The following is a 25,980-nucleotide window of genomic DNA, read 5'->3' on the forward strand; positions in this document are numbered from 1 at the left end:
TAGTCATCATGACAATACAAGATGGACATATCAATATTTTATAAATATTAAAAATACATTATGAAGTACTTTTATATAATTATATAAAAATGCTATCTCATATTGAAATATATTTTATTAAAGAGTTCTGTAATGTTATTACAATTTAATGTTAAGTTATTCTGATCATTATATCCGGAAATAAATTTATACATTAGACGATAATTATACATAAATAATAAATGGTTAAGGGAAGCGATACGAACTGGTGCCATCATTATATAGACAGATTCATATAGTAATACCGAATCATCTACAAATGGAAAGGCGGGAAAATTCAAAATTAACTGTATGTCACGATCACCAAAGAAAAAATAAATTCATTCAATCTTAAATCGAGGACCCGTTTATATCCCGTTTTCGTTCTTGCGTCCTCTCATGTTTTTGGATGCTCAGAAGGATAATAAAGATGCATAAAGAAACTTTAATAACAAGTAGAGACCCCAAAGTAACAAAATTAATAGGACAATTCCCGTCGTATAATGAATTATTCGCAATCTGAAATTGTTAAATAATAAAAATAACGATTCGATCTTAAACAAACAATAAAAATTTAAAAAAAAACAATGAAAAATAACTGAAAATATAAAAGGTAAAAAATAGTAACACATAAACCTTTTATGGAAAATTTTAGCATCATTTATCGTCTCCAAAGGATCATTTAGCAAAAATACTCGTGCTCCTTTACCATACGATAAAAAATAAGAATCCCAATCGAGATCGCTAATATTAAAGAAGAATTTATTCTTATCGACAACAGATAATTTATTCCATAGCTTCGAAACATTATCATTTGAGAATTCCCATTGATGTGTTGTAAAGAAATTCATTACATTGGTCAATTTATGCAATTTCCTATAAATATTTAATAACCTGAAAAAGAGTTTGCGTTTCAATCATAATGAAACATTATATCGTCGCTTGAATCATCTATATATCGATCAGTATTACCTTGGTTTTCTTCCGACGAGAAAAGCTAGTGAATCGACTATCAATCCTGGTATCCAGTGAAGTAATATTATGGATAAATAGACAAAGTATTCATTTTTCAATCCTAAAAAGAAGGGGTACCACAAGCATTTTGAAAATGGCATATTAGAAGCAACTTCCAACAATTTTAATATACAGTAATTCCAATCCACTGGATTTTGAACAGAGGAGACGATATTATAAATTGGAATCTCTTCCGCGTCAACTGTTAAGGATTCGTCATCTTTATCGAAATTAGTAATAACCGGTGATATAGATCTAAGATAAAAATTATTATTTGATTTGTTGTAAATACTATGCAAAATGTAGAATAAAACTTTTCTTCTTAAAATTATGCAAAAATGAAAGGAAAAACAAGGCACCCTTTTTTCGCGGTGTCCCATGTTGACACGATGATATTATTGACTACATAATCAGCGGGAATGATGTCATGGAATAATTCCTTATTTATATTCATTACACGTATGATACCCAAACCAACGCCTATCGCGACGCCAGTCAAACCGTAGAAATTATTTATCCAACCGGCAATCGGATCCTTTTCCGCTGCCAAAACAGAGGATGGACGAACGATGCAAGTTGGAAGTCCTCTTGAATATTGCCGTACAGTGTCTTCACAAATTGCTTTTGAGTAAGTGTAAGTGTTGGGGCATTTACCGAGTAATCTGCAACATAAATGATTATGCTGATCGGGTTTGAATAAAGGAAAAATAAAGCGAATAAGATCTCGTCCCATTACTCTGGCGTAATAAAGTTCAATTGATCATCGTTCAAAATCTCCGTCAATTTTATTATGTCTTCAGTCTTGAACGGTGGAATGTAAAATTTCTCTTCGATTCTTTCATAAATGCATTGCGAATATGCCGTTGATACATAGGTAAAAACCTAAAATGTATTGCAACAATAGTGAAATGTATTGTAACGATAAACGTTCAGGTAAAGTTAATGTATAAATAAATTGATTCCTTTCCCATTCGATACGCGAATCTATATGCGAAGAACGTACCTTCAAATTCGGCATTTCTCGTGCAAGCAAAAGAAGATCCCTCGTTGCTCTGACGTTTACATTAATTATGAAACGAAGTGTTTCATTGAAACGTACCGATGCTGCGCAGTGAAAAATCACTTCAGTATCTTTAATACGTTCGCTGTCTCTTTCTGACATTCCTAAATTCAATTCATTCATATCGCTTTCTATTAGAACGATCTTCTTTTCGACATCTTTCTGTTCTTCCCTCAATCTGTCGAAAACCTAAATAACAAAATACACATCGCACAATATTTGCAATTTCATTCACAATATCAAAATAAGCCATAAAAAATTTGCAACGCAACTCACGATATCGTTAAAATATTCCTTAAATCGAGTCTGCATGTCCTTCTGTTTCTTTCCTCTCATGAATAAATAAATCCTTTCAATTTTTGGGCATGATCTAAGAATTTTAACAATACGCTCATAGAAACTTTCTCATGTAAATTAAATCCATGTAAAAATAAAACATTGGAGTAGATGTTCGAGCGTTTACACTTTTGTGGAGATAATTGAGGAACACAGAAAAGATAGATAAATAACAAATAATAATAAGAGGGTATAGTAACAACGTATATTATATGTTAAGAAGTATTCTTAATATTTCCTTCTTCCTCGAGGCAGATATTTAAGAGGAAAATTGACATCTTATGTTTGATCATGGTTACGAATTCATTCTACTATTACTCCGAGATTATGAAATTTCTTTACTAGTTTACAAAGCACTTCTGCGAAAATGCAAGTACATATCAAATTCAATCGTTGCATCTTCAATTAATCTTCAATTCGTTAAAAAAAGAACTATACCTACTTAATTGTTTGTAAAATTGCAAAAAAACGGGACTAATCCATAATCGAAATAATTTACGAAAAATAAATATAATGTTGCTCAATGACTTGCTCATGGTAAAATATAAAGTATATCATCTACACATATGAATCGATAATGAATTAATTATTTTGGTCATGAAAGGTCATTTAATAAATTTTCATAAACCTAACGATAACTTGGAAAAATAAAGAACGTCAAAATGATGTAATCGGAGAAATATTACTGCGACAGAAAGTAAAAATACGATCGTTTTTACCTCAAAAGTTTTTCCAGTATAAGTCGCCCCAAAAATCCAGAACCTCCTGTTATCAGTATCTTTCGTCCAGAGAAAAACTCAGAAACTTCGCTTTCTTGATTAAAATAATTCGATTCTTCTACCATAGAAAACATGTTCCCTTCCGGACATGTTTGGTCGTCCAACGAAGTCATCTTTGGATTCTATTTTTTTTTTTTTGAAGTAGAAAGAAAATAATTTTATATGACACCAAAAATTAATAATTTTATATGTAAAAAAACATTAATATACGTATTCATGTAAAAATTTTGATTCGATAATAATAATCATATGATAAAAAATAATAACAATCAATCTTAGAAGTAAATTGACAAATAAAATGAAAAAATGTATTTAAACGCACTTCTCTATGATGCATCTCTATGATGAATCAGTGCTTATGAAAGTGGTTTTAGTTATATATTTATTGTTTTCAGATATATTGGAGTATTTGGATTTGAATTAATTCCAAATTATTTTTCTATGATGATTAATGCAGAACAAAAGTAATTGTATTTATTATTGACAAAGAATGCCTTTATATAATTAAAAAATTTTAAGAATACCGTTTCTAATGTCTTTATCAATGAATTTTTGTGATACTCTGAAAGTAATAATTTTTTACTGTTTTTCCAGAAATTCATCATACTTAGAAATTTAAATAATATTTTACGTACTTTCGAATTTTATTCTGATTAAAATTTAAATTGGAAACACCATTTTTTATATTTTCGTTAATATAAAAGGCAATCGCAAGTGAATAAACTTTATATATTTATCTAACATAAATAAAAATGTAATACCCTAATTTTAATGAAATAATATTATATGGCATTCTTAGCTGTTAATTAAAACTTGAAATTTTATAAAAAATCACATATTTTCTTAGCACCGAAATTCATATGAAGTGTGAAGTAATATTAGCTTATCTTTCATTAAAAGATTTCTAGTCCTACTTACTGTGCGGTTAATTTCTGACTGAGAATGCTTTCGTAAGCGCTATATAAAGGAAATTGCATATTGAAAACAGACTTCACGATAACAATACATTTCCGAAATTTTCATACATAATTCACCAGCTTGAAACAAATCTTTATAGAAGTATCGTTCTCATTTTACCATCAAAATTGACATAGTCATCATGACAATACAAGATGGACATATCAATACTTTATAAATATTAAAAATACATTATGAAGTACTTTTATATAATTATATAAAAATGCTATCTCATATTGAAATATATTTTATTAAAGAGTTTTGTAATGTTATTACAATTTAATGTTAAGTTATTCTGATCATTATATCCGGAAATAAATTTATACATTAGACGATAATTATACATAAATAATAAATGGTTAAGGGAAGCGATACGAACTGGTGCCATCATTATATAGACAGATTCATATGGTAATACCGAATCATGGACAAATGGAAAGGCGGGAAAATTCAAAATTAACTGTATGTCACGATCACCAAAGAAAAAATAAATTCATTCAATCTTAAATCGAGGACCCGTTTATATCCCGTTTTCGTTCTTGCGTCCTCTCATGTTTTTGGATGCTCAGAAGGATAATAAAGATGCATAAAGAAACTGTAATAACAAGTAGAGACCCCAAAGTAACAAAATTAATAGGACAATTCCCGTCGTATAATGAATTATTCTGAATCTGAAATTGTTAAATAATAAAAATAACGATTCGATCTTAAACAAACAATAAAAATTTAAAAAAAAAACAATGAAAAATAACTGAAAATATAAAAGGTAAAAAATAGTAACACATAAACCTTTTATGGAAAATTTTAGCATCATTTATCGTCTCCAAAGGATCATTTAGCAGAAATACTCGAGCTCCTTTACCATACGATAAAAAATAAGAATCCCAATCGAGATCGCTAATATTAAAGAAGAATTTATTCTTATCGACAACAGATAATTTATTCCATAGCTTCGAAACATTATCATTTGAGAATTCCCATTGATGTGTTGTAAAGAAATTCATTACATTGGTCAATTTATGCATCTTCCTATAAATATTTAATAACCTGAAAAAGAGTTTGCGTTTCAATCATAATGAAACATTATATCGTCGCTTGAATCATCTATATATCGATCAGTATTACCTTGGTTTTCTTCCGACGAGAAAAGCTAGTGAATCGACTATCAATCCTGGTATCCAGTGAAGTAATATTATGGATAAATAGACAAAGTATTCATTTTTCAATCCTAAAAAGAAGGGGTACCACAAGCATTTTGAAAATGGCATATTAGAAGCAACTTCCAACAATTTTAATATACAGTAATTCCAATCCACTGGATTTTGAACAGAGGAGACGATATTATAAATTGGAATCTCTTCCGCGTCAACTGTTAAGGATTCGTCATCTTTATCGAAATTAGTAATAACCGGTGATATAGATCTAAGATAAAAATTATTATTTGATTTGTTGTAAATACTATGCAAAATGTAGAATAAAACTTTTCTTCTTAAAATTATGCAAAAATGAAAGGAAAAACAAGGCACCCTTTTTTCGCGGTGTCCCATGTTGACACGATGATATTATTGACTACATAATCAGCGGGAATGATGTCATGGAATAATTCCTTATTTATATTCATTACACGTATGATACCCAAACCAACGCCTACCGCGACGCCAGTCAAACCGTAGAAATTATTTATCCAACCGGCAATCGGATCCTTTTCCGCTGCCAAAACAGAGGATGGACGAACGATGCAAGTTGGAAGTCCTCTTGAATATTGCCGTACAGTGTCTTCACAAATTGCTTTTGAGTACGTGTAAGTGTTGGGCCATTTACCGAGTAATCTGCAACATAAATGATTATGCTGATCGGGTTTGAATAAAGGAAAAATGAGCGAATAAGATCTCGTCCCATTACTCTGGCGTAATAAAGTTCAATTGATCATCGTTCAAAATCTCCGTCAATTTTATTATGTCTTCAGTCTTTAACGGTGGATTGTAAAATTTCTCTTCGATTCTTTCATAAATGCATTGCGAATATGCCGTTGATACATAGGTAAAAATCTAAAATGTATTGCAACAATAGTGAAATGTATTGTAACGATAAACGTTCAGGTAAAGTTAATGTATAAATAAATTGATTCCTTTCCCATTCGATACGCGAATCTATATGCGAAGAACGTACCTTCAAATTCGGCATTTCTCGTGCAAGCAAAAGAAGATCCCTCGTTCCTCTGACGTTTACATTAATTATGAAACGAAGTGTTTCATTGAAACGTACCGATGCTGCGCAGTGAAAAATCACTTCAGTATCTTTAATACGTTCGCTGTCTCTTTCTGACATTCCTAAATTCAATTCATTCATATCGCTTTCTATTAGAACGATCTTCTTTTCGACATCTTTCTGTTCTTCCCTCAATCTGTCGAAAACCTAAATAACAAAATACACATCGCACAATATTTGCAATTTCATTCACAATATCAAAATAAGCCATAAAAAATTTGCAACGCAACTCACGATATCGTTAAAATATTCCTTAAATCGAGTCTGCATGTCCTTCTGTTTCTTTCCTCTCATGAATAAATAAATCCTTTCAATTTTTGGGCATGATCTAAGAATTTTAACAATACGCTCATAGAAACTTTCTCATGTAAATTAAATCCATGTAAAAATAAAACATTGGAGTAGGTGTTCGAGCGTTTACACTTTTGTGGAGATAATTGAGGAACACAGAAAAGATAGATAAATAACAAATAATAATAAGAGGGTATAGTAATAACGTATATTATATGTTAAGAAGTATTCTTAATATTTCCTTCTTCCTCGAGGCAGATATTTAAGAGGAAAATTGACATCTTATGTTTGATCATGGTTACGAATTCATTCTACTATTACTCCGAGATTATGAAATTTCTTTACTAGTTTACAAAGCACTTCTGCGAAAATGCAAGTACATATCAAATTCAATCGTTGCATCTTCAATTAATCTTCAATTCGTTAAAAAAAGAACTATACCTACTTAATTGTTTGTAAAATTGCAAAAAACGGGACTAATCCATAATCGAAATAATTTACGAAAAATAAATATAATGTTGCTCAATGACTTGCTAATGGTAAAATATAAAGTATATCATCTACACATATGAATCGATAATGAATTAATTATTTTGGTCATGAAAGGTCATTTAATAAATATTCATAAACCTAACGATAACTTGGAAAAATAAAGAACGTCAAAATGATGTAATCGGAGAAATATTACTGCGACAGAAAGTAAAAATACGATCGTTTTTACCTCAAAAGTTTTTCCAGTATAAGTCGCCCCAAAAATCCAGAACCTCCTGTTATCAGTATCTTTCGTCCAGAGAAAAACTCAGAAACTTCGCTTTCTTGATTAAAATAATTCGATTCTTCTACCATAGAAAACATGTTCCTTTCCGGACATGTTTGGGCGTCCAACGAAGTCATCTTTGGATTCTATTTTTTTTTTTTTTTTGAAGTAGAAAGAAAATAATTTTATATGACACCAAAAATTAATAATTTTATATGTAAAAAAACATTAATATACGTATTCATGTAAAAATTTTGATTCGATAATAATAATCATGTGATAAAAAATAATAACAATCAATCTTAGAAATAAATTGACAAATAAAATGAAAAAATGTATTTAAACGCACTTCTCTATGATGCATCTCTATGATGAATCAGTGCTTATGAAAGTGGTTTTAGTTATATATTTATTGTTTTCAGATATATTGGAGTATTTGGATTTGAATTAATTCCAAATTATTTTTCTATGATGATTAATGCAGAACAAAAGTAATTGTATTTATTATTGACAAAGAATGCCTTTATATAATTAAAAAATTTTAAGAATACCGTTTCTAATGTCTTTATCAATGAATTTTTGTGATACTCTGAAAGTAATAATTTTTTACTGTTTTTCCAGAAATTCATCATACTTAGAAATTTAAATAATATTTTACGTACTTTCGAATTTTATTCTGATTAAAATTTAAATTGGAAACACCATTTCTTATATTTTCGTTAATATAAAAGGCAATCGCAAGTGAATAAACTTTATATATTTATCTAACATAAATAAAAATGTAATACCCTAATTTTAATGAAATAATATTATATGGCATTCTTAGCTGTTAATTAAAACTTGAAATTTTATAAAAAATCACATATTTTCTTAGCACCGAAATTCATATGAAGTGTGAAGTAATATTAGCTTATCTTTCATTAAAAGATTTCTAGTCCTACTTACTGTGCGGTTAATTTCTGACTGAGAATGCTTTCGTAAGCGCTATATAAAGGAAATTGCATATCGAAAACAGACTTCACGATAACAATACATTTCCGAAATTTTCATACATAATTCATCAGCTTGAAATAAATCTTTATAGAAGTATCGTTCTCATTTTACCATCAAAATTGACATAGTCATCATGACAATACAAGATGGACATATCAATACTTTATAAATATTAAAAATACATTATGAAGTACTTTTATATAATTATATAAAAATGCTATCTCACATTGAAATATATTTTATTAAAGAGTTTTGTTATGTTATTACAATTTAATGTTAAGTTATTCTGATCATTATATCCGGAAATAAATTTATACATTAGACGATAATTATACATAAATAATAAATGGTTAAGGGAAGCGATACGAACTGGTGCCATCATTATATAGACAGATTCATATGGTAATACCGAATCATCTACAAATGGAAAGGCGGCAAAATTCAAAATTAACTGTATGTCACGATCACCAAAGAAAAAATAAATTCATACAATCTTAAATCGAGGACCCGTTTATATCCCGTTTTCGTTCTTGCGTCCTCTCATGTTTTTGGATGCTCAGAAGGATAATAAAGATGCATAAAGAAACTTTAATAACAAGTAGAGACCCCAAAGTAACAAAATTAATAGGACAATTCCCGTCGTATAATGAATTATTCGCAATCTGAAATTGTTAAATAATAAAAATAACGATTCAATCTTAAACAAACAATAAAAATTTAAAAAAAAACAATGAAAAATAACTGAAAATATAAAAGGTAAAAAATAGTAACACATTTACCTTTTATGGAAAATTTTAGCATCATTTATCGTCTCCAAAGGATCATTTAGCAGAAATACTCGAACTCCTTTAGTATACGATAAAAAATAAGAATCCCAATCGAGATCGCTAATATTAAAGAAGAATTTATTCTTATCGACAACAGATAGTTTATTCCATAGCTTCGAAACATTATCATTCGAGAATTCCCATTGATGTGTTGTAAAGAAATTCATTACATTGGTCAAATTATGCATCTTCCTATAAATATTTAATAACCTGAAAAAGAGTTTGCGTTTCAATCATAATGAAACATTATATCGTCGCTTGAATCGTCTAGATATCGACCAGTATTACCTTGGTTTTCTTCCGACGAGAAAAGCTAGTGAATCGACTATCAATCCTGGTATCCAGTGAAGTAAAATTATGGATAAATAGACAAAGTATTCATTTTTCAATCCTAAAAAGAAGGGGTACCATAAGTATTTTGTAAATGGTATAATAGAAGCAATTTCCAACAATTTTAATATACAGTAATTCCAATCCACTGGATTTTGAACAGAGGAGACGATATTATAAATTGGAATCTCTTCCGCGTCAACTGTTAAGGACTCGTCATCTTTATCGAAATTAGTAATAACCGGTGATATAGATCTAAGATAAAAATTATTATTTGATTAGTTGTAAATACTATGCAAAATGTAGATTAAAACTTTTCTTTCTAAAATTATGCAAAAATGAAACGAAAAACAAGGCACCCTTTTTTCGCGGTGTTCCATGTTGACACGATGATATTGTTGACTACATAATCAGCGGGAATAATGTCATGGAATAATTCCTTATATATATTCATTACACGTATGATACCTAAACTAACGCCTATCGCGATGCCAGTCAAACCGTAGAGATTATTTATCCAACCGACAATCGGATCCTTTTCCGTTGCCAAAACAGAGGATGGACGAACGATGCAAGTTGGAAGTCCTCTTGAATATTCCCGTACAGTGTCTTCACAAATTGCTTTTGAGTAAGTGTAAGTGTTGGGCCATTTACCGAGTAATTTGCAACATAAATGATTATGCTGATCGGGTTTGAATAAAGGAAAAATGAGCGAATAAGATCTCGTCCCATTACTCTGGCGTAATAAAGTTCAATTGATCATCGTTCAAAATCTCCGTCAATTTTATTATGTCTTCAGTCTTGAACGTTGGATTGTAAAATTTCTTTTTGATTCGATAATAATAATCATATGATAAAAAATAATAACAATCAATCTTAGAAGGTAATTGACAAATAAAATGAAAAAATGTATTTAAACGCACTTCTTTATGATGCATCTATGAATCGGTGCTTATGAAAGTGATTTTAGTTATATATTTATTGTTTTCAGATATATTGGAGTATTTGGATTTGAATTAATTCCAAATTATTTTTCTATGATGATTAATGCAGAACAAAAGTAATTGTATTTATTATTGACAAAGAATGCCTTTATATAATTAAAAAATTTTAAGAATACCGTTTCTAATGTCTTTATCAATGAATTTTTGTGATACTCTGAAAGTAATAATTTTTTACTGTTTTTCCAGAAATTCATCATACTTAGAAATTTAAATAATATTTTACGTACTTTCGAATTTTATTCTGATTAAAATTTAAATTGGAAGCACCATTTCTGATATTTTCGTTAATATAAAAGGCAATCGCAAGTGAATAAACTTTATATATTTATCTAACATAAATAAAAATATAATACCCTAATTTTAATGAAATAATATTATATGGCATTCTTAGCTGTTAATTGTAATTTGAAATTTTATAAAAGTATACATATTTTCTTAGCACCGAAATTCATATGAAGTGTGAAGTAATATTATCTTACCTTTAATTAAAAGATTTCTATTCCTATTGATATGGATTATACTGCGATTGGTTTCTGACTTTAAATACCAGACTAAACTGTTTTATAAAAGAGATAAGCGTATCGAAAATGGACTTTATATTGTTAATACATATTTATTTTCGTAATTTTAATTTATAATTCATTATCTTTATGTAAATTTCAAAATAAATATTGTTTTATATTTTCATTAAAATTGACATAGTCATCATATTTTAAGAAAATAAACAATATTGAATATTTTATTAATGTTAATAATATTTTAAGAGTTACTTTTATGTTATTGTATCAATATCACATATTAAAACATATTTTATTAAAGAATTTTTAATGTTGTTATACTTTACTGTTATAATATTGTGATCATTAAAATTATGTATTAAACGTAAATTCAAATACATTAATAATAAGTGATTAGAGGAATCGCTGGATGACGAACTGTCGCTATGTTTCTGTGAATAGATTCAGAAAATACTACCGATTTTTGGATGTAAAGAAAGGCGGAATAATTTTAAAATGAACTGTCATCATCTCTGGGAAATAAACTTGCTCATTGTATCTATATATTATTTATTTGCACGATGTTTTTAATTTCTAAGTAGCTGTATTTTATATGAGTGTGAAATGCATTTATGTAACATTATAAATTTTTACTATATATAGTTTGTTGAATAAGTAATTTTTTATAATGTTTTTATTTGTAGTAATATACATTAATATTTATAATTATATATATTAGTATTAATTATATATATATATATATATATATATATATATATATATATATGTATGTAAATACATATATATATTAATATTAATATATATGTATATATATATATATGTATATATATATATATATATATATATATATATATTAATATATATATATATATATATATATATATATTAGAAATTAAATAATATATATAATTAATGGAATGATATAAAACTCAAGGATAATGAGCAAATATATATATGTAAGCTAGCTATATAATAGATATAGGTACAGAAAATATACAATGTTTGCTGTCATGTACTATTTTGCTATTTTAATTACTACTTGTTTCTCTATTCTAAACTGTTAAAATAAATATAAACGTTCTTTTATATATTTGCTGTAGTGAGTTTTGCATCCTTCGTTGTTCTTGATGTTTGATAAAAATTGTATTTCTATAATAAATGTTCATTGTTAGATTGGAAAAATGTAATATTTATTATCTCCGTATACTAGATATCGAAGGTGAAAAAATATTGTATAATCGTTCTTTTAATTACATGATCATTCTATTAAAAAATAAATCAAATTAATGTAACTAACGTTCCTAATCTATAAATAAAAAACATTCTCTGATTGCATGTAATTGTACGGTTACTCTCCCAATATTTAAACGCTCTGGGTTTTATTATGCCAATTAGAAATTATATTGACTTATAAAAAAAAGATTTTATATTCAAAGATTTTATGTGTGCGTGTGTGTGTGTGTGTGTGTGTGTGTAAATGTATATATTATATTATTCTTATTATTTTTAATACTTATGCCGCCAAATTTTTATATTTATTAATTTAAAAATTCGGAGGATAACAGCAGCAGCATATTAAAAGAAAAAATGTGAATTTAAAAATAGAAAATACTTGGACAAATGTACACATGCATGAACTATTAATCTTTCTGAAATATACTTAACGGATCTTCGACTATCTTTTCGGCCGTTTTCTTAAGGTCTCGGGTAACAGATTTTTTTACGATTGGCCTACTTTCTATCGACTTGGATTCTACCAAAGATGGTTTACTAAAAAATTCATTATCATCATCATCATCACTATCAGCCGCGAACAATGACTTGGCATGTACTACCTTTTTAGAAATTGGCTTTATAGAAGCAAATATATCATCTTCCGTACTCGACTGATCACCAAATATGTCGGTAGATTTGGAAGTTTTTATAGATCTGTCATCAACGGATGAAATACTTTCAAGTTTTCCAGACTGTTGAGGAACTTTGAATGATTCGACTTTTTGGGTTTGTACTGGCTGCTCTGCGAACAAACTATTAACATCATCGTCGTCATCGCCGGCATCGTCTTGGAAAAAATTGATTTTCTTTTGTGAAATCTTTGTCGCTACAATGCTTTTTTGTTCTTCGTTTTTCGTCGATACCTTCTTCATGATGGAACCAAACAAATTATTATCTTCGTCGTTCTGACCATCTGAGTCCTTATCAAAGAAGCTGATTTTACTCTCTTTCAAAGGCTTTTTCACGGATTTTGTTAAAGGTACCGAAAACAGATCACCGCTTGCATCGTCCGCGAATAAATTTGAAACATGTTTTCTCACCGATTCGTTTTCCCTCGTTTTGATAAATCCACTGCTAAAGAGACTATCATCATCCGAAAATAACAATTCTTTACCTTTATCAGGCGAAGGAGTTTTCGTTACGAACGCAAATAATTGACTCGGATCTTTTAAAGGATCGTAACTGTTATCACGCAAAGGATCTATAGGTCCTTTCGGATACTCTTGTTCAAACACATCGTTCGTGGTTTCTGTCGAATCATCCATTTGTTCGTATTTATTCTTTTGAACTTTCGTAAAACATTCGATCTCATTCGATCTTACTTCTACCTTTTTTTCATTCTCTACGACGAAATCAGTATCAGCTATAGAATTATTAACTTCAGATTTGATCGAATCTTTTCTAATAGTTTTCTCGGTTTCATCGTTCCCACCAATGATAGTGTCTCTCAAAGGTCTACCATACGTAGACTCTCTATCGGGCAAAAGATTTTGAATTGGTGAAAGTATTGGTGCTCTTCCAAACAAAGTATCTTCTCTTTGTGGATCCTCTGGTAAATCTGGTGGTACATCAAACAAATCTTCTTCGTCGGTTGATGGAGACAACAAGGTGTTTTTATTCACGCTTATCGAACTTTCTTTGCTAATACTTCCAAGTTCGGATTTATCATCAGCTATCGAAGGATTTAATTCAACATTTCGTGGAATATTATCGAGGAAATTGGAAGAGGACAACAAACTCAAACGATCGGCGTTCGGAGGAACATAGGCAAGATTCATTGAATTTGACGATTCTTTGGAAATAGAATTTTCATCTTGGGGAATCTTTTCGACCGTATTGATGGTATCAAAGTTTAAACCACTTTGTCTGAGAGCGGATTTTCGTGCATGCCTACTTTGAGGCCGACGTTTTGCTTGAATTCTCACTCGACTCTGTCAAATAAAAAAAAGTTGTGTTAATTATTAATAAGAAAAGATTACATATTACGCAATATAGTAATATAGGTAAGCCTATTTTAATTGATGATTTGACGACGATGAAAACAAATATGTAATTACCTTTGACGCAGTCGAGAGCGTTTCTACTTGTGCCGGTACATCAAAACTAATTGCAGTTTCGGCGTTACTATTACCATTATTTGACCGAGCCGTTTCTTTCAAAGGTTCATTACCTTCTGCAAGAAGAAAAATATTAATACATAATATCTCTCACAAACACACATACACATACACATACACATACACACACACACACACAGCCACTCACACACGCACGCACGCACACACACACACACACACACACACACACACACACACACACACACACCTGTTGACAAAGTTCGAATTTGTGTACTGATGCAGCCTCCGTCATCGCTGTCCCTATCGAACACCTCATCCTCTTCATCCGTCTTCTCTTCGCTCTTTCTCCACAACGGTGGTGTATCAGTAGGAGAAAGAATTTTTAAATCACCCATTTTCCCCATTAGATCTTTGATTTTTCCTGAAACTGCTCGACGTAGCACTTGAGAATTATCTTCCGTTAACAACGGAGTTGTGGTAGTAAGAATGTTTAACGTTGTCGGCGGATGCTTTTTATTTTCAATATCGACGCTATTATTATCATCAAAGTTATCAGAAGACTTGATATCTACTTGAGCTGATGCTTTCTTCAATACGATTTGATTCGATTCCTCGGTATTCTCTATCTTACTTTCCACTTCCACTTCGCCTTTGTCTTTCCTATCGTTAGCAAATAGATCCTCATAATTATCTTCTTCAAAGAGGACGTCCTTCCCTTTATCCTGATTGTCCTCTCCTTTATCCTCCTTCTTAGACGTGGCTAAAAAGTTATTGGCTGTTCCTTCCGATGTCTTTTTTAACAAAGAAGTTTGACGTTTAACATCTTCCACTTTTGTTTTGTCTTCCCGAGATAAATTCTTCTTATCAATTACTTCTATCGTCTTTATCGGTTCTTTCGTCGAAAAGAGATCACTTCCATCAGAATTAGTGGCAAAAGTTGACGATTTGACTCTACTTTCGATTCTCGTATTTTTCACTCCAAACAAATCATCAACGTTATCGTCTTCCTCGTCATCGAAAAGACTACTTTTCTTCGATGTTGTTAACTTAACCGAAGGTTTAATAATATTACTCTCTCTCGAAACGTTCGTACTATGAATTTTATTGACCGAAAAGTTATCGGAGGTAATATCCAGGGCTCTTTTCGAAACAACCGTGTTATCCTTGTAAGGTTTCGAAACATTTCCGAATATATCAACGTCCGGTGAATCTTTGTTACCGAAAATATCGATGTCCTCGTCAAAAAGTCCCTTACGATTGGACAATTTATTTTTGTCCGGATATTGAGGAGTCGTAGCTAAAAAATCCGTACTCTTTTGTGACCTCGAACCGGAGCTAGTCGTAGAGAAAAGTTCATCTCCCGAATCCGATTCATCAAAGAGTGAAGATATCTTCGATTTGTTCGTTTTCGAATCTGCTTTAGGAAGAGGTGGTGGACCAAAGAGATCCTTATTCTCGAAGACATCGTCCAATCCTGTCGATATCTCTGTTATTTGTTCCACGTTCGATTGATTGTTCGACGTCCTCAAGGAAGTAGAATTAACTTCCGGAGGATGCAAAGTGTTCGCCACGAAAAGACTATCGCTGATGAATCTCTCACGATACAATTCTTCCGAATTTAAACGAGTCGAAGTATATACGTCATCTGTCCTGTAAGTGTAAAAGAAAACAAAAACGTAATAGAAACTATATACGTACCTATGTTTTTAACGTTATATATTATAGATTTATGATCCTAATAGAAATAAAATGTTAATATAGAATACAGATTAGAAAAACACATTTTACATCGTTAATAAAATAATTCTGATTTAATATTTCAGACAGATTATTTTACTGGAACAACAACTATCTTGTTTTAACTTTTTAAACAAATTTAAAAAAGTATTGAAATATCTCATAAGTCATAGGTCGCAAGTCGATCAGTCCAATATTCTCCACTATTTAAGTTCTTAAAAAGAATAATTGTGCATGCACGAAACAATAGAACAATAAAAAAAGCGGTATCAAATAATGGAAATTTGCTTCTTTATGCAAATGTATAACGAGCCGCCGGTTACTCACCTGTGATAAGACATGCGTCATATATGAATACGTAGGAAATTTATGACTCCTAAACTATAGTTTCGACACGAAACAATTCATAAATTATACATAATACTTATGTATGTAATCCAAAGGATTTTATACATCATATATTAATATAAAGTGTCAATTATTTATGTGACTTTATTAAGATGTGAAATGCATTATAATATACTTCCTAGAACATATTTAATTTGTCATATCTCTTTTCTTTAACCCTATCCCTACGCTACGTATTAGGATAAAGCTTAGTTTTTAGTCACATCTGTGTAGAGTGGACGAATCAATGAAATCATAGGTGTGCATATTTATCTTGACCGATCGCAGAACATTATTTCCCAGTAAATATCATACATAATTAATTAGTAATTAAGGTATATGTACCTTTTTCATCCAACAAATTAATTTTCTATATGTACAATTTTTAATTTTATTAATTTTTCTCGAATCTAACATCCGCGTTATACAATGTATATACGTATGTTATAAAAAAAAAAAAAACGTACAGCATAAGTAAAAAGATATACTATGATGAAATCATATCTGAAGATAACATTTAAATGATTTATTTCTTGTTGAAATGAGTCCGTTATTCTAAAACACGCTATCTCTTCATGCTCGAATATATAAACAATTTTTTCTCCGAAGCTCGTGCAAAACATATAAAAGCAAGCAAAGATTATATTAGATTATATTAGTAGTGTTTCAGAAGGAACGATCGATGCTAGACGTGTCATTATTAAATGAACAAGATGAAATCTATATTCGTATTTTGTGGAATATTAATTGCATTATGTCTCTTCTGGCAAGTTGAAGGTAAAAAAAAAATTAAACACTTTGTTGTGTTCAATAACAACAAAAGTACATACAAATGATTAAATTATAGAAGAGTTGATCAAATTCTTGAAAAGTTTCAATATTTAAAAATCCGATTCAATGAATTAGTTGAACCATAGTTTCCTTGAACATCTATACTGATGACTCTTAACCGTAGAAACTTCGATCGATAGTACATAGTATGTAAGCTTTATATACTATAGTAAAACTTATACTACATCAATATAGACAAGACTCTACAATGATGATTGTGAAACAAAAGAAAAAATTAATTTATATTGGATCAGATATGTAATAAACAATGTCTATTGTTCAAATAATCGATTGATATTCTCTGAACATTAAAAAATCAAAACGGAATTTTTTTCAGGAAATTGTCAGTGGAATGGCGAACACCTCTCAGTTGGTGAACACATTCGTAATTGTAAAAGGATATTCTGCGAAGAGTCCGGCGGTCTCTCTGCACTCGGGTGAGTCAGATATGATACGAGTAGAATCTTAAATTAACGAAAGATGTGATTTCGATTTGTACGCGCTATCTTTCTTACGATTTAAAATCTCATTTTGCGTCATATACGAGTTTTTTTTATATAGCACGTATAAGTAATACTAAGACGGTCTTCAACTTAAAAGCAAGTTACGGTCAACAGAGTTTAAAAAAACGAACTTAATGGAAATGTGAATATGACATGGTTAAAAGTACATAAGTTTTACAAAATATTTCTTTTTTCTTTTAGATGTCCAGTGTATACATGTAAGGAAATAATCGGATACGATGACGAAGATATAAGTAAACCTTTTCCAGAATGCTGTGGAGGACCAATCTGTAAGAATTAAATACACCCATGCGTTGTGCGAGCATGTGACTATTCGAAAGTTACTTACAAATGATTGAAAGATGAAAATGACATCACGTAAAAAAATATTTTAAACCGTTTTATCAAATGCATGTTAACAGAATTATTGTCTAGATTATAATGAATTATATCGAACTATACTGAATTATACTGAAGAAGATTGCCTTGGAAGTTTCTTACGTTTACTCAATGTCATACTCAATGAGAAATAGTAGAGTGACTAATGTTTGTATCATCCTCTATCAATGATAACTTTGGCATTTGCTTAAGATTTTCTAAAAAGGAAATCGCGAAAAATACGCAAATATCTTTCTCTCTCTCTCTCTCTCTCTCTCTCTCCCCTCTCTCCCCCTCTCTACGTATACAAAATGAAAAAAAGATCTATATATGCGTATATATATATATATATATATATATATATATATATATATATATATATATATATATATATATATATATAGAAAATAGAAAACTTACGACATCGTTTTAATCGTTGTACTGCTTATACTGTGACGTTGAATCGATATACCGCTACTGTTACCGCTATTTTCAAGATTAGCGTCCCAGTTTCCTGAATTTCCTGGCCTTGCAATAGAACTATCCGCGAATATGAGTTCGTTACTCGAAACACCTTCTGCGTCGCTGTTGGATGAATCCGATGACTGACGACGCGGTATTCTACTCGATAATGTATTCTCGATGGAAGAAGTCAAAATTCCACCGAGTATCGACAGATCACCGACTGGTTTCTAACGCACGAAAATAAAACACAATTGCATAATTAACAATTTGTATGAAAGTTATGTCTCACAATATTGTTGTACCTTTTTGTTATTATTCTCCGAATTAATAAGATTCTGTGTTTCTTTTATAGGTTTACTGGATTGCTTTTTAGATGTTGCAAAAAGATCATTATCATCTTCTTCCTCGCTAAATAGATTATTGACATCGACATTGGACTCTGGTGTGCTTGTCGTCCAGTTGGTTTTACCAGTTTTGCCAATTACAACGTCAAGGAACTTCTTTTGTACACTTTCTGTATTCATAGCTCGTTTGCTCTCTGCTTTAGCATCTTTCGTAATCCTTTTTACAGGTTGTTTCGATGAAAAGATGTCATCCGAATCTTCTGAATCTCCATCAGCGAATAAATCATCAATCGCTGATTTTGGTTTTATAGCTAAGAAAAAATTAAATCTGCTCGACTCGATTTATTATGACTTGATTTGTTAAAATCTAATGTATATTACACGTTGAACTTACATATTGTACTGATAGGTGGTGGAACATCCATACTAGGTGGAATAATATTCGATTGAAAAACAGGTTGTTTTTCCCATAACTTCGTCGATACATTATCTTCGAAGATTTCTTTGTTATCGTCAAATAAATTGTTGGGTTTATCGTTAAAGAAATCTTCCATACCATCATCCTCTGATGTAAATAAATCGTCCAAAAGTAAAGGAATTATTTTTTTCATCTATTGTCATATGTAATATGAAGATATTAAAATATTACCTTTAAATTTATTAATAGAAGGTTCTCTTGTTTCATTTGTTATCGAAGGCTTTTGAGCTTGTCGAACGCTACCTAATCTCTTGGCTAGTTCTTCAGCGAAGTTAGGTGTCTCATTAGCAACCTGGACCTGGAAATTACATAAATATGTTTTAATTGTGTTACGTATATTTTTATGCTTACTTTGAACAATAATAGATATGAAAAAGAAACCTTTGGTAGATCCTTAATAGGAGTTGTAGAATCAGATGCAAAACTCATAGTATTCTGAGATATACTGTCTAATTTTCCATGATTCAAATACGAAGCGTCGTTCGATCTTTCCGATTCGCTCAATGAAGAAGACAATCTGGCATTTATGTTTTGATCGTTTTTTAGATCGAAAGATTCTTGTATTCTTTCTTCCTCTTTATCACTTTCTGATTCATCCTCTTCTTCATCCACTTGCTCAGATTCACTGCTACTGCTTTCTAAACCAATTTTATTCGAAGTATTCCATTTATCCGAACCAATGACATAAGGCAAAGGTCGCTCTTGATATGGATCTTTTGGCCCCAAAATAATACTGCAATAAAAAACATTCTATATCATTTATCACCTTGTCGTTTTCTACAATGTGTAATGTTTTTAATAAATATATTAACCTCATAATTCTTGCATCATCCTCATCCTCGCTATCGCTATCAATAACTTCCATTCTTTTATACTTTTCATCCATTATATTTAAACCTTGTTTTATACTTTCACTTATATTGGCTATAAGATCTGTAGTTGGGAGTTCTTGTTCTTTAAAGTCCTGTTAATATTATTCACTTTATAACAGATCTATTATATATATATATATATATATATATATATATATATATATATATAAATATATTAAGTCTTTTAAATACCTTTTGCAATTCTTCTATTTTTTTTTCAATTTCTATATCATCTTCTTGTACTCGACTCTCAATAAACTGAGTATTGGCTAATGCCAAAGAAGTATTGGTTACATTATCTATAATTATTGCAGTTTCACCCAATTGAGTTGTTAACGAATCTATTGCTTGTTGAGTTTTGTTAGCTTTTGATACTAGATTCTAAAACATAACAATAATGATAAATAATGTATAAAAATGTATCATATAATTTAAATATAAGAGATATTATTTATTGACTTCCATCTTACTTCAGAAAATTGTTGAAGATGTTTTAATAATCCTGCATCAGCTGCCAAACTCCATTCTTGCCTCTTGTTTCTCATTTCTTCTGTAGTCCATGATCGTTCCCATGATTTTTCCATTTCATCCGATACATTCTATCATTAGAAATAAATTTAATGCATTAAATATTACTTTTTCTATTTTTTCTCACAATAAACATATGATATTTTTCGACAAAGTATTAATTACCTTAAATAAATTTTTTATAAGTAAAATTATTAATTATCTTAAATTAAATTTTAATAAATTAAATAAGCTAATATTAGGCAAACAATTAAAACAGAAGAAAACATTAATAACAAGTATTTATATAACAATAAAAATAGTACATATAAAAACTGACTGAGTTATTCTCTTGTTTATATTTCTTAACCTAATTTTTAAGTATATTATAGATTAATACCAATGTGTTTACCATATCATCAAATACAATTTCGTAATATTTAATTTCTTTCTGTGACACTATCGATGTTTATAATTTAAGGACACTTTTTCATCCAACAAATTTACAGAAAAACACCCACTTAACACTTGTGATTATAGAAACTTATGACAGACATACACACACATACGATTGAAAGTATACGATTTCTTCGACAAAAGTGACAGGGACGTATGAAAGATCAAATCGATATTTTGATTCAATAACTTTCCAAATGGTAAAATAATTTCACGATTACTCGAATCTATTTTATTCAATATTGTTTTTATATTTCTTTAATAAACATATGAATGTGTGTGCGTCTATTATATTATTCGTTGTGAAAAATTATAAAAACGTCAATTAAATGGAATATCTTTTATATTTTTTCGTGTCGTTTTAATTTGATTATCGATATCAATATTCAAACATTTTATGCAAAAATGTAAGAAAAATATTTTCTATCTAAAACAGAGACAGGCTCCAGTATTTATTTAATACGGACCTGCTTCATTGCGACGTTGCCAAATTAAATAGTATTTTGGTCCGTATTCGAGATTCCGCTGTTCGGCCGATAGAGAAACAGCGTTGCAAATTGTTTGTCAATATTTTGGAGTTTCATAATATTTTAACGAATTTGTAATAGTTATGATACGTTCACCTTTATATTTTTATAATGATATATCCGAAGTGAAGAAATATTTTGATCTTTGATCCTTTAAAGTGATTGCTGTCCCAATTTTTCCTATCGAGGGTATGGAATATTTCAATGTGTGCACGCACACACACATACATACACACATACGCATAGAATAATAGTATCTAATATATGTATATGATACATCGACAATACTGTCAACGAGTGCGTTGTGCATGTGCAGCGATGCTACTAGTATATGCAACGCTGAAATCCCATCTGTTTGATTAAGAAGGAAAATGTTGAAAATATTTCTTAACATTGGAAAGAATTGACTATATTTAAGATAGATCTTATCCAATTGCATGGAACTTCAATTATATTTATAAATGGTGAAAAAATGCAATCCTTTTTTAAAAGTGAAACCTTGATGTAAAAAGGAAGAGAAAAACAATACACAAAAGGATAGGTAATTTTAAATGTAAAGAAGAATCTTTTATCTTGTCACTCCATTTTGGTAAGTCGACAAGTCAAGATAAATATTCATTTTGCAAATTTGCTGATATTATAAAAATCTTATTTATTTTATATCTCTTCAATATGTATATGAACGTAAGCAGACAACGCATTTATATATTTGTTACATGAAATTTTTTTCCAATAATTAAAACTGCTTAACAATTCAAAAATAATAGATTGTAATTAATAATATTATATATTTGTTATAGATATATGCCAAACATGTATGTTATCAAAACAATGATGTATCCAAGATATGTAGGTGGTCGATTTAACACGGATGCATACATTAGACAATTGTGTATCCTATTTAGTTGATGCACAAAATATTGTCTTAGAGACATTTGTTATTTTTATTGCATATCTTTATTCTTGCTCTTTTTGAGCATCCTTATTGTCATAGAATATTCAGTGTTCACAAAATCACTTTTAATGAGGCTGAAATCACGAACAAGAAGGCAAACTCTCTTTTGAGAAAGTACAGTGTTTTACGACTGACTTTGATGAACAATGAACCATTCCGGAAGCGGAAAACGTCAGGCGAAGGTTCTGGAAGAAAATTATTGGGACTGCAGTGTCTGCACATATAGAAATACAGCGGAAGCATTTAAGTGCCTCATGTGTGACGTCCGCAAAGGAACTTCCACGCGGAAACCCCGCATTAATCCTCAATTAGTGGCACAACAGGTTGGTTGCCTATTTTATTTCTCATTATTTCTCATTATATTTGCTTTAAAAACTTTTATTAATTATTTTTTTTTTTTTTTTTTTTTTTTTTTTTTTTTTTTACTGATTTATATGTTCATATATTTCTCATTTAGGTTGCACAACAGCAATATGTGCCACTTTTAAAGCCTGGCAAAAAAGAAGGAAGTAGTGGTAGTAGTACAACTAGCAGTGGAAAAGAAAAAGACCGCAAACTGGACAAACCAAGGCGCAAGAGTAGGCATCCACCTCGTCTCAAAAATATAGATCGTAGTACGGCTCAAACCAATGAAGTAACGGTAAATAATGTTACCGTTGTTATTACTGAATATAAACCAAAAGTTAAAAAAAGTTCGGATCAGTCTGGTATTTCCAGCAGTGCTTCTTCTGAAAATGGAAGTCAGCATGATTCCAACCAAGACTCTAGAAGTCTGGATATAGGAACTGATGCCTAGGTCAATACTATGTCACATATATGTGTGGATTATTCTAATTAATATATTATATGTCAGTTTCCATGTACAGTTGTACACCTTGTGGGCAAAAGCGACAATTTTGTCTATCTGTTACAGCTACACAATAAGTCAGGCATTTTATGCTATCAATGGAATCTTTATTTTATACTATTTTCTTAATAATCTGTACTATTAAAGACAAGTTATTTATAATATAAGAAATTGTACTTAACTATCTTATATTTATTTACTAATTCACATATTATAGTAAATTTTCATGATTAGTAATATTTGTTTTAACTCTTATACAAAATTTATTCATATATATCATAGATTTTTATATTTAATTTACTTACAATCCATATTTATGCAAAAATTGTATCATTATAAATTTATAATCCATTGTTAACATAATAATGTCTGTGACTTTTACTGAATTTGAAAAACCACTGCCAGAGAGCATGTTACAAGATTATTATTACTATTAAAATCTTTTAACAGAGCTCATGACACATTAGATGTCATTATGCATTGTATGAATAGTTTTAGTTAACATGCTTGTGTGAGCAAAAATATATCAAACAACTGGCACTGGTACATATATACATCTTTTCTGCATTCCAGTTCATTAAATTATTAAAAAGATATTTACCATTTAATTGTGTAAAGATTTCTGACTTTCCAAGTTGTGTATTATCTACTTTTATTTGATATATTTATTAATTAAAGAGAAAATATACTATTTTTATGTTACTTTAAAATCTAGAAAATTTTGCTTATTAAATTTATATAAATCATGTAATTTTAATTTTCTCTGTAGCACAAAGTAGAATATAAATTGGCCAATTATTTTTTTTTTTTTCTTTTTTTTTTATATATTTTAAATACCTCTATAAACAAAATCTTATGTTATTTTTTCAAGTGCTCACACTTTGCATTATAATATTTTAATGTTTAATCGAAATATTTGTCTTGGGACAAAGGACTAAACCTAATAATTTTAATATATTTCATTAGTTTAACTTGTTGCAATTTTTTTTTTTTTTTTTTTTTTTTTTTTTTTTTTTTTTTTTTTTATTATAATTTATATAACTTTTAGATTATATCTCTAGTTTATAAATATTTTTGGTTTTTTAAATAATTTCTAAATATCAATTGAATATTTCAACAATTATAAATTACTGATAGCAAATCTACCTTGTATGATAACAAAATGGAATGTGCATGTTCATAAATGAAAAACATTACATTTCAACAATTAATAGCCGATATTATTAACAACTATCCGATCATTATAAACTGCGATCTATAATTATTTTTATATTTATTTTTATCCATTTTACACTATAAATTACATTAAACTCAAATCGTATACGAGATTTAAAAACGATTTGTAAAATATCATTTCTTTTTAAGTATATTGAGTTATTACATACATTATGATATATTATCAATTTATTAAATTATATATCAATTAAACTATTGCACTAATAGAAATAATATTGGCGAACCCAAGTTATCAACTCAAAGTGAAAGTAAATGAGATACTTTTTGTGAATACTTATATAAATATCCAATAATTTACTGAGAATTTCAACTTACTACATAAGTAAAATAAAGAACACTTTTCACAACTTGTCTCACTTTTCGTTATATATTATTGTAATGGTGTAGTTATCAATATTTAATTCACTTTTTTTTTTTTTTTTTTTTTTTTTTTTTTTTAATATACATTTCAAAAGTAATTTTTTAATCACATTTATTGTAAACTCTTTTTCCAAGTTTTTTTAGTCGATAAATAATATTTGGCAATTATTCTCATACAATTAATATTAACACTCTTAGTCATTATTAAATCATTGTAAGTTGTATTTTTATGATAATGAAATATTATGAATCAAAGTTTGTATCAACTGCCTTCTTAATATAAATTATCTATAGAAGGGGGAAAAAATTGGAGTCCATCAATTGTAAAGAATATAGAATGAAATCACATTGTTGTACAGAATGATTAACTCTTACGAAATACTGTTGGGGATAATATTATATTACTACAGGGAAAGAAATAAATTATCTGCAAAAAAAGGAATAAGAATTATTATACACAACCATCCCAGGTATATTAAGATCATTATAAACTTTCTTCCTTATTCAGTATTGTGTAATTTATTGTGCTAGAAAGTATATAGAATTTGTCACACAAAAATATTATAAACTAGAGTAAATAGCAAAAGGAATC

The 25,980-nt window shown here is 29.2% G+C and overlaps 6 protein-coding genes across 11 annotated transcripts; 2 read left to right on the forward strand and 4 right to left on the reverse strand.

Moving 5' to 3' along the window:
- Positions 1-100: 100 nt before the first annotated feature.
- On the reverse strand, positions 101-4,217 carry LOC124954797 (fatty acyl-CoA reductase wat-like). 2 transcript variants are annotated; one of them, XM_047508252.1, is made up of 9 exons: positions 4,126-4,217; positions 3,148-3,329; positions 2,369-2,462; positions 2,036-2,281; positions 1,769-1,914; positions 1,392-1,694; positions 991-1,287; positions 655-912; positions 101-537 (listed from the first exon to the last, which is right to left on the reverse strand). In XM_047508252.1, the coding sequence occupies exons 2-9, from the start codon at positions 3,318-3,320 to the stop codon at positions 432-434; spliced, it is 1,623 nt and encodes a 540-aa protein (XP_047364208.1). In that variant the 5' UTR covers positions 3,321-3,329; positions 4,126-4,217; the 3' UTR covers positions 101-431. The 2 variants fall into 2 exon arrangements, with proteins under 2 accessions (XP_047364208.1, XP_047364207.1); XM_047508251.1 differs by lacking the exon at positions 4,126-4,217 and adding an exon at positions 3,530-3,559.
- A 178-nt stretch (positions 4,218-4,395) lies between these two features.
- On the reverse strand, positions 4,396-8,508 carry LOC124954796 (fatty acyl-CoA reductase wat-like). 2 transcript variants are annotated; one of them, XM_047508250.1, is made up of 9 exons: positions 8,426-8,508; positions 7,445-7,626; positions 6,667-6,760; positions 6,334-6,579; positions 6,067-6,212; positions 5,691-5,993; positions 5,290-5,586; positions 4,954-5,211; positions 4,396-4,835 (listed from the first exon to the last, which is right to left on the reverse strand). In XM_047508250.1, exons 2-9 carry the CDS (start codon positions 7,615-7,617, stop codon positions 4,730-4,732), a joined length of 1,623 nt encoding a protein of 540 aa, XP_047364206.1. In that variant the 5' UTR covers positions 7,618-7,626; positions 8,426-8,508; the 3' UTR covers positions 4,396-4,729. The 2 variants fall into 2 exon arrangements, with proteins under 2 accessions (XP_047364206.1, XP_047364205.1); XM_047508249.1 differs by lacking the exon at positions 8,426-8,508 and adding an exon at positions 7,830-7,859.
- A 187-nt stretch (positions 8,509-8,695) lies between these two features.
- Positions 8,696-10,831, reverse strand: LOC124954865 (fatty acyl-CoA reductase wat-like). Its single transcript, XM_047508456.1, has 5 exons — positions 10,751-10,831; positions 9,990-10,366; positions 9,589-9,885; positions 9,253-9,510; positions 8,696-9,135 (listed from the first exon to the last, which is right to left on the reverse strand). Exons 1-5 carry the CDS (start codon positions 10,829-10,831, stop codon positions 9,030-9,032), a joined length of 1,119 nt encoding a protein of 372 aa, XP_047364412.1. The 3' UTR covers positions 8,696-9,029.
- A 1,237-nt stretch (positions 10,832-12,068) lies between these two features.
- Positions 12,069-21,593, reverse strand: LOC124954741 (WASH complex subunit 2). The gene is made up of 12 exons (XM_047508104.1): positions 21,408-21,593; positions 20,971-21,099; positions 20,693-20,881; positions 20,441-20,592; positions 20,010-20,361; positions 19,800-19,926; positions 19,545-19,715; positions 19,109-19,461; positions 18,762-19,033; positions 14,753-16,155; positions 14,485-14,600; positions 12,069-14,358 (listed from the first exon to the last, which is right to left on the reverse strand). The coding sequence occupies exons 1-12, from the start codon at positions 21,420-21,422 to the stop codon at positions 12,793-12,795; spliced, it is 4,845 nt and encodes a 1,614-aa protein (XP_047364060.1). The 5' UTR covers positions 21,423-21,593; the 3' UTR covers positions 12,069-12,792.
- LOC124954742 lies at positions 17,249-18,455 on the forward strand. Its single transcript, XM_047508105.1, has 3 exons — positions 17,249-17,406; positions 17,798-17,897; positions 18,165-18,455. The coding sequence occupies exons 1-3, from the start codon at positions 17,334-17,336 to the stop codon at positions 18,262-18,264; spliced, it is 273 nt and encodes a 90-aa protein (XP_047364061.1). The 5' UTR covers positions 17,249-17,333; the 3' UTR covers positions 18,265-18,455.
- Positions 21,594-21,965: 372 nt separating the features above from the next.
- LOC124954818 (YY1-associated factor 2) lies at positions 21,966-24,775 on the forward strand. 4 transcript variants are annotated; one of them, XM_047508335.1, is made up of 3 exons: positions 21,966-22,674; positions 22,791-23,268; positions 23,403-24,775. In XM_047508335.1, exons 2-3 carry the CDS (start codon positions 23,092-23,094, stop codon positions 23,739-23,741), a joined length of 516 nt encoding a protein of 171 aa, XP_047364291.1. In that variant the 5' UTR covers positions 21,966-22,674; positions 22,791-23,091; the 3' UTR covers positions 23,742-24,775. The 4 variants fall into 4 exon arrangements, with proteins under 4 accessions (XP_047364291.1, XP_047364292.1, XP_047364294.1 ...); XM_047508336.1 differs by having other exon boundaries at positions 21,966-22,579; XM_047508338.1 differs by having other exon boundaries at positions 21,966-22,531.
- The last annotated feature ends 1,205 nt before the right edge of the window (positions 24,776-25,980 follow it).

Source organism: Vespa velutina, chromosome 16, assembly GCF_912470025.1.
Source record: "Vespa velutina chromosome 16, iVesVel2.1, whole genome shotgun sequence".
In the NCBI taxonomy this organism is placed as follows: domain Eukaryota; kingdom Metazoa; phylum Arthropoda; class Insecta; order Hymenoptera; family Vespidae; genus Vespa; species Vespa velutina.

Coding starts and splice junctions, on each gene's coding strand:
- LOC124954741 (XM_047508104.1), bottom strand. Junction 16,156..18,761: donor ACAACGATTAAAACGATGTC/GTAAGTTTTCTA, acceptor TTACACTTACAG/GACAGATGACGTATATACTT. Junction 14,359..14,484: donor CGCTCTCGACTGCGTCAAAG/GTAATTACATAT, acceptor TTTATTTGACAG/AGTCGAGTGAGAATTCAAGC.
- LOC124954818 (XM_047508337.1), top strand. CDS start 23,092: ATGAACCATTCCGGAAGCGGAAAACGTCAGGCGAAGGTTCTGGAAGAA. Junction 23,269..23,402: donor CTCAATTAGTGGCACAACAG/GTTGGTTGCCTA, acceptor TTTCTCATTTAG/GTTGCACAACAGCAATATGT.
- LOC124954865 (XM_047508456.1), bottom strand. CDS start 10,831: ATGATGAATTTCTGGAAAAACAGTAAAAAATTATTACTTTCAGAGTAT. Junction 10,367..10,750: donor TGATAAAGACATTAGAAACG/GTATTCTTAAAA, acceptor TTATTACGCCAG/AGTAATGGGACGAGATCTTA. Junction 9,136..9,252: donor GCTAAAATTTTCCATAAAAG/GTAAATGTGTTA, acceptor TAACAATTTCAG/ATTGCGAATAATTCATTATA.
- LOC124954797 (XM_047508251.1), bottom strand. Junction 1,695..1,768: donor TTGAACTTTATTACGCCAGA/GTAATGGGACGA, acceptor TTTATGTTGCAG/ATTACTCGGTAAATGCCCCA. Junction 913..990: donor CTCGTCGGAAGAAAACCAAG/GTAATACTGATC, acceptor ACTCTTTTTCAG/GTTATTAAATATTTATAGGA.
- LOC124954742 (XM_047508105.1), top strand. CDS start 17,334: ATGAACAAGATGAAATCTATATTCGTATTTTGTGGAATATTAATTGCA. Junction 17,407..17,797: donor TCTCTTCTGGCAAGTTGAAG/GTAAAAAAAAAA, acceptor AATTTTTTTCAG/GAAATTGTCAGTGGAATGGC. Junction 17,898..18,164: donor GGCGGTCTCTCTGCACTCGG/GTGAGTCAGATA, acceptor TTTTTCTTTTAG/ATGTCCAGTGTATACATGTA.
- LOC124954796 (XM_047508249.1), bottom strand. Junction 6,580..6,666: donor AGGAATATTTTAACGATATC/GTGAGTTGCGTT, acceptor TTTGTTATTTAG/GTTTTCGACAGATTGAGGGA. Junction 6,213..6,333: donor GAGAAATGCCGAATTTGAAG/GTACGTTCTTCG, acceptor AATACATTTTAG/ATTTTTACCTATGTATCAAC.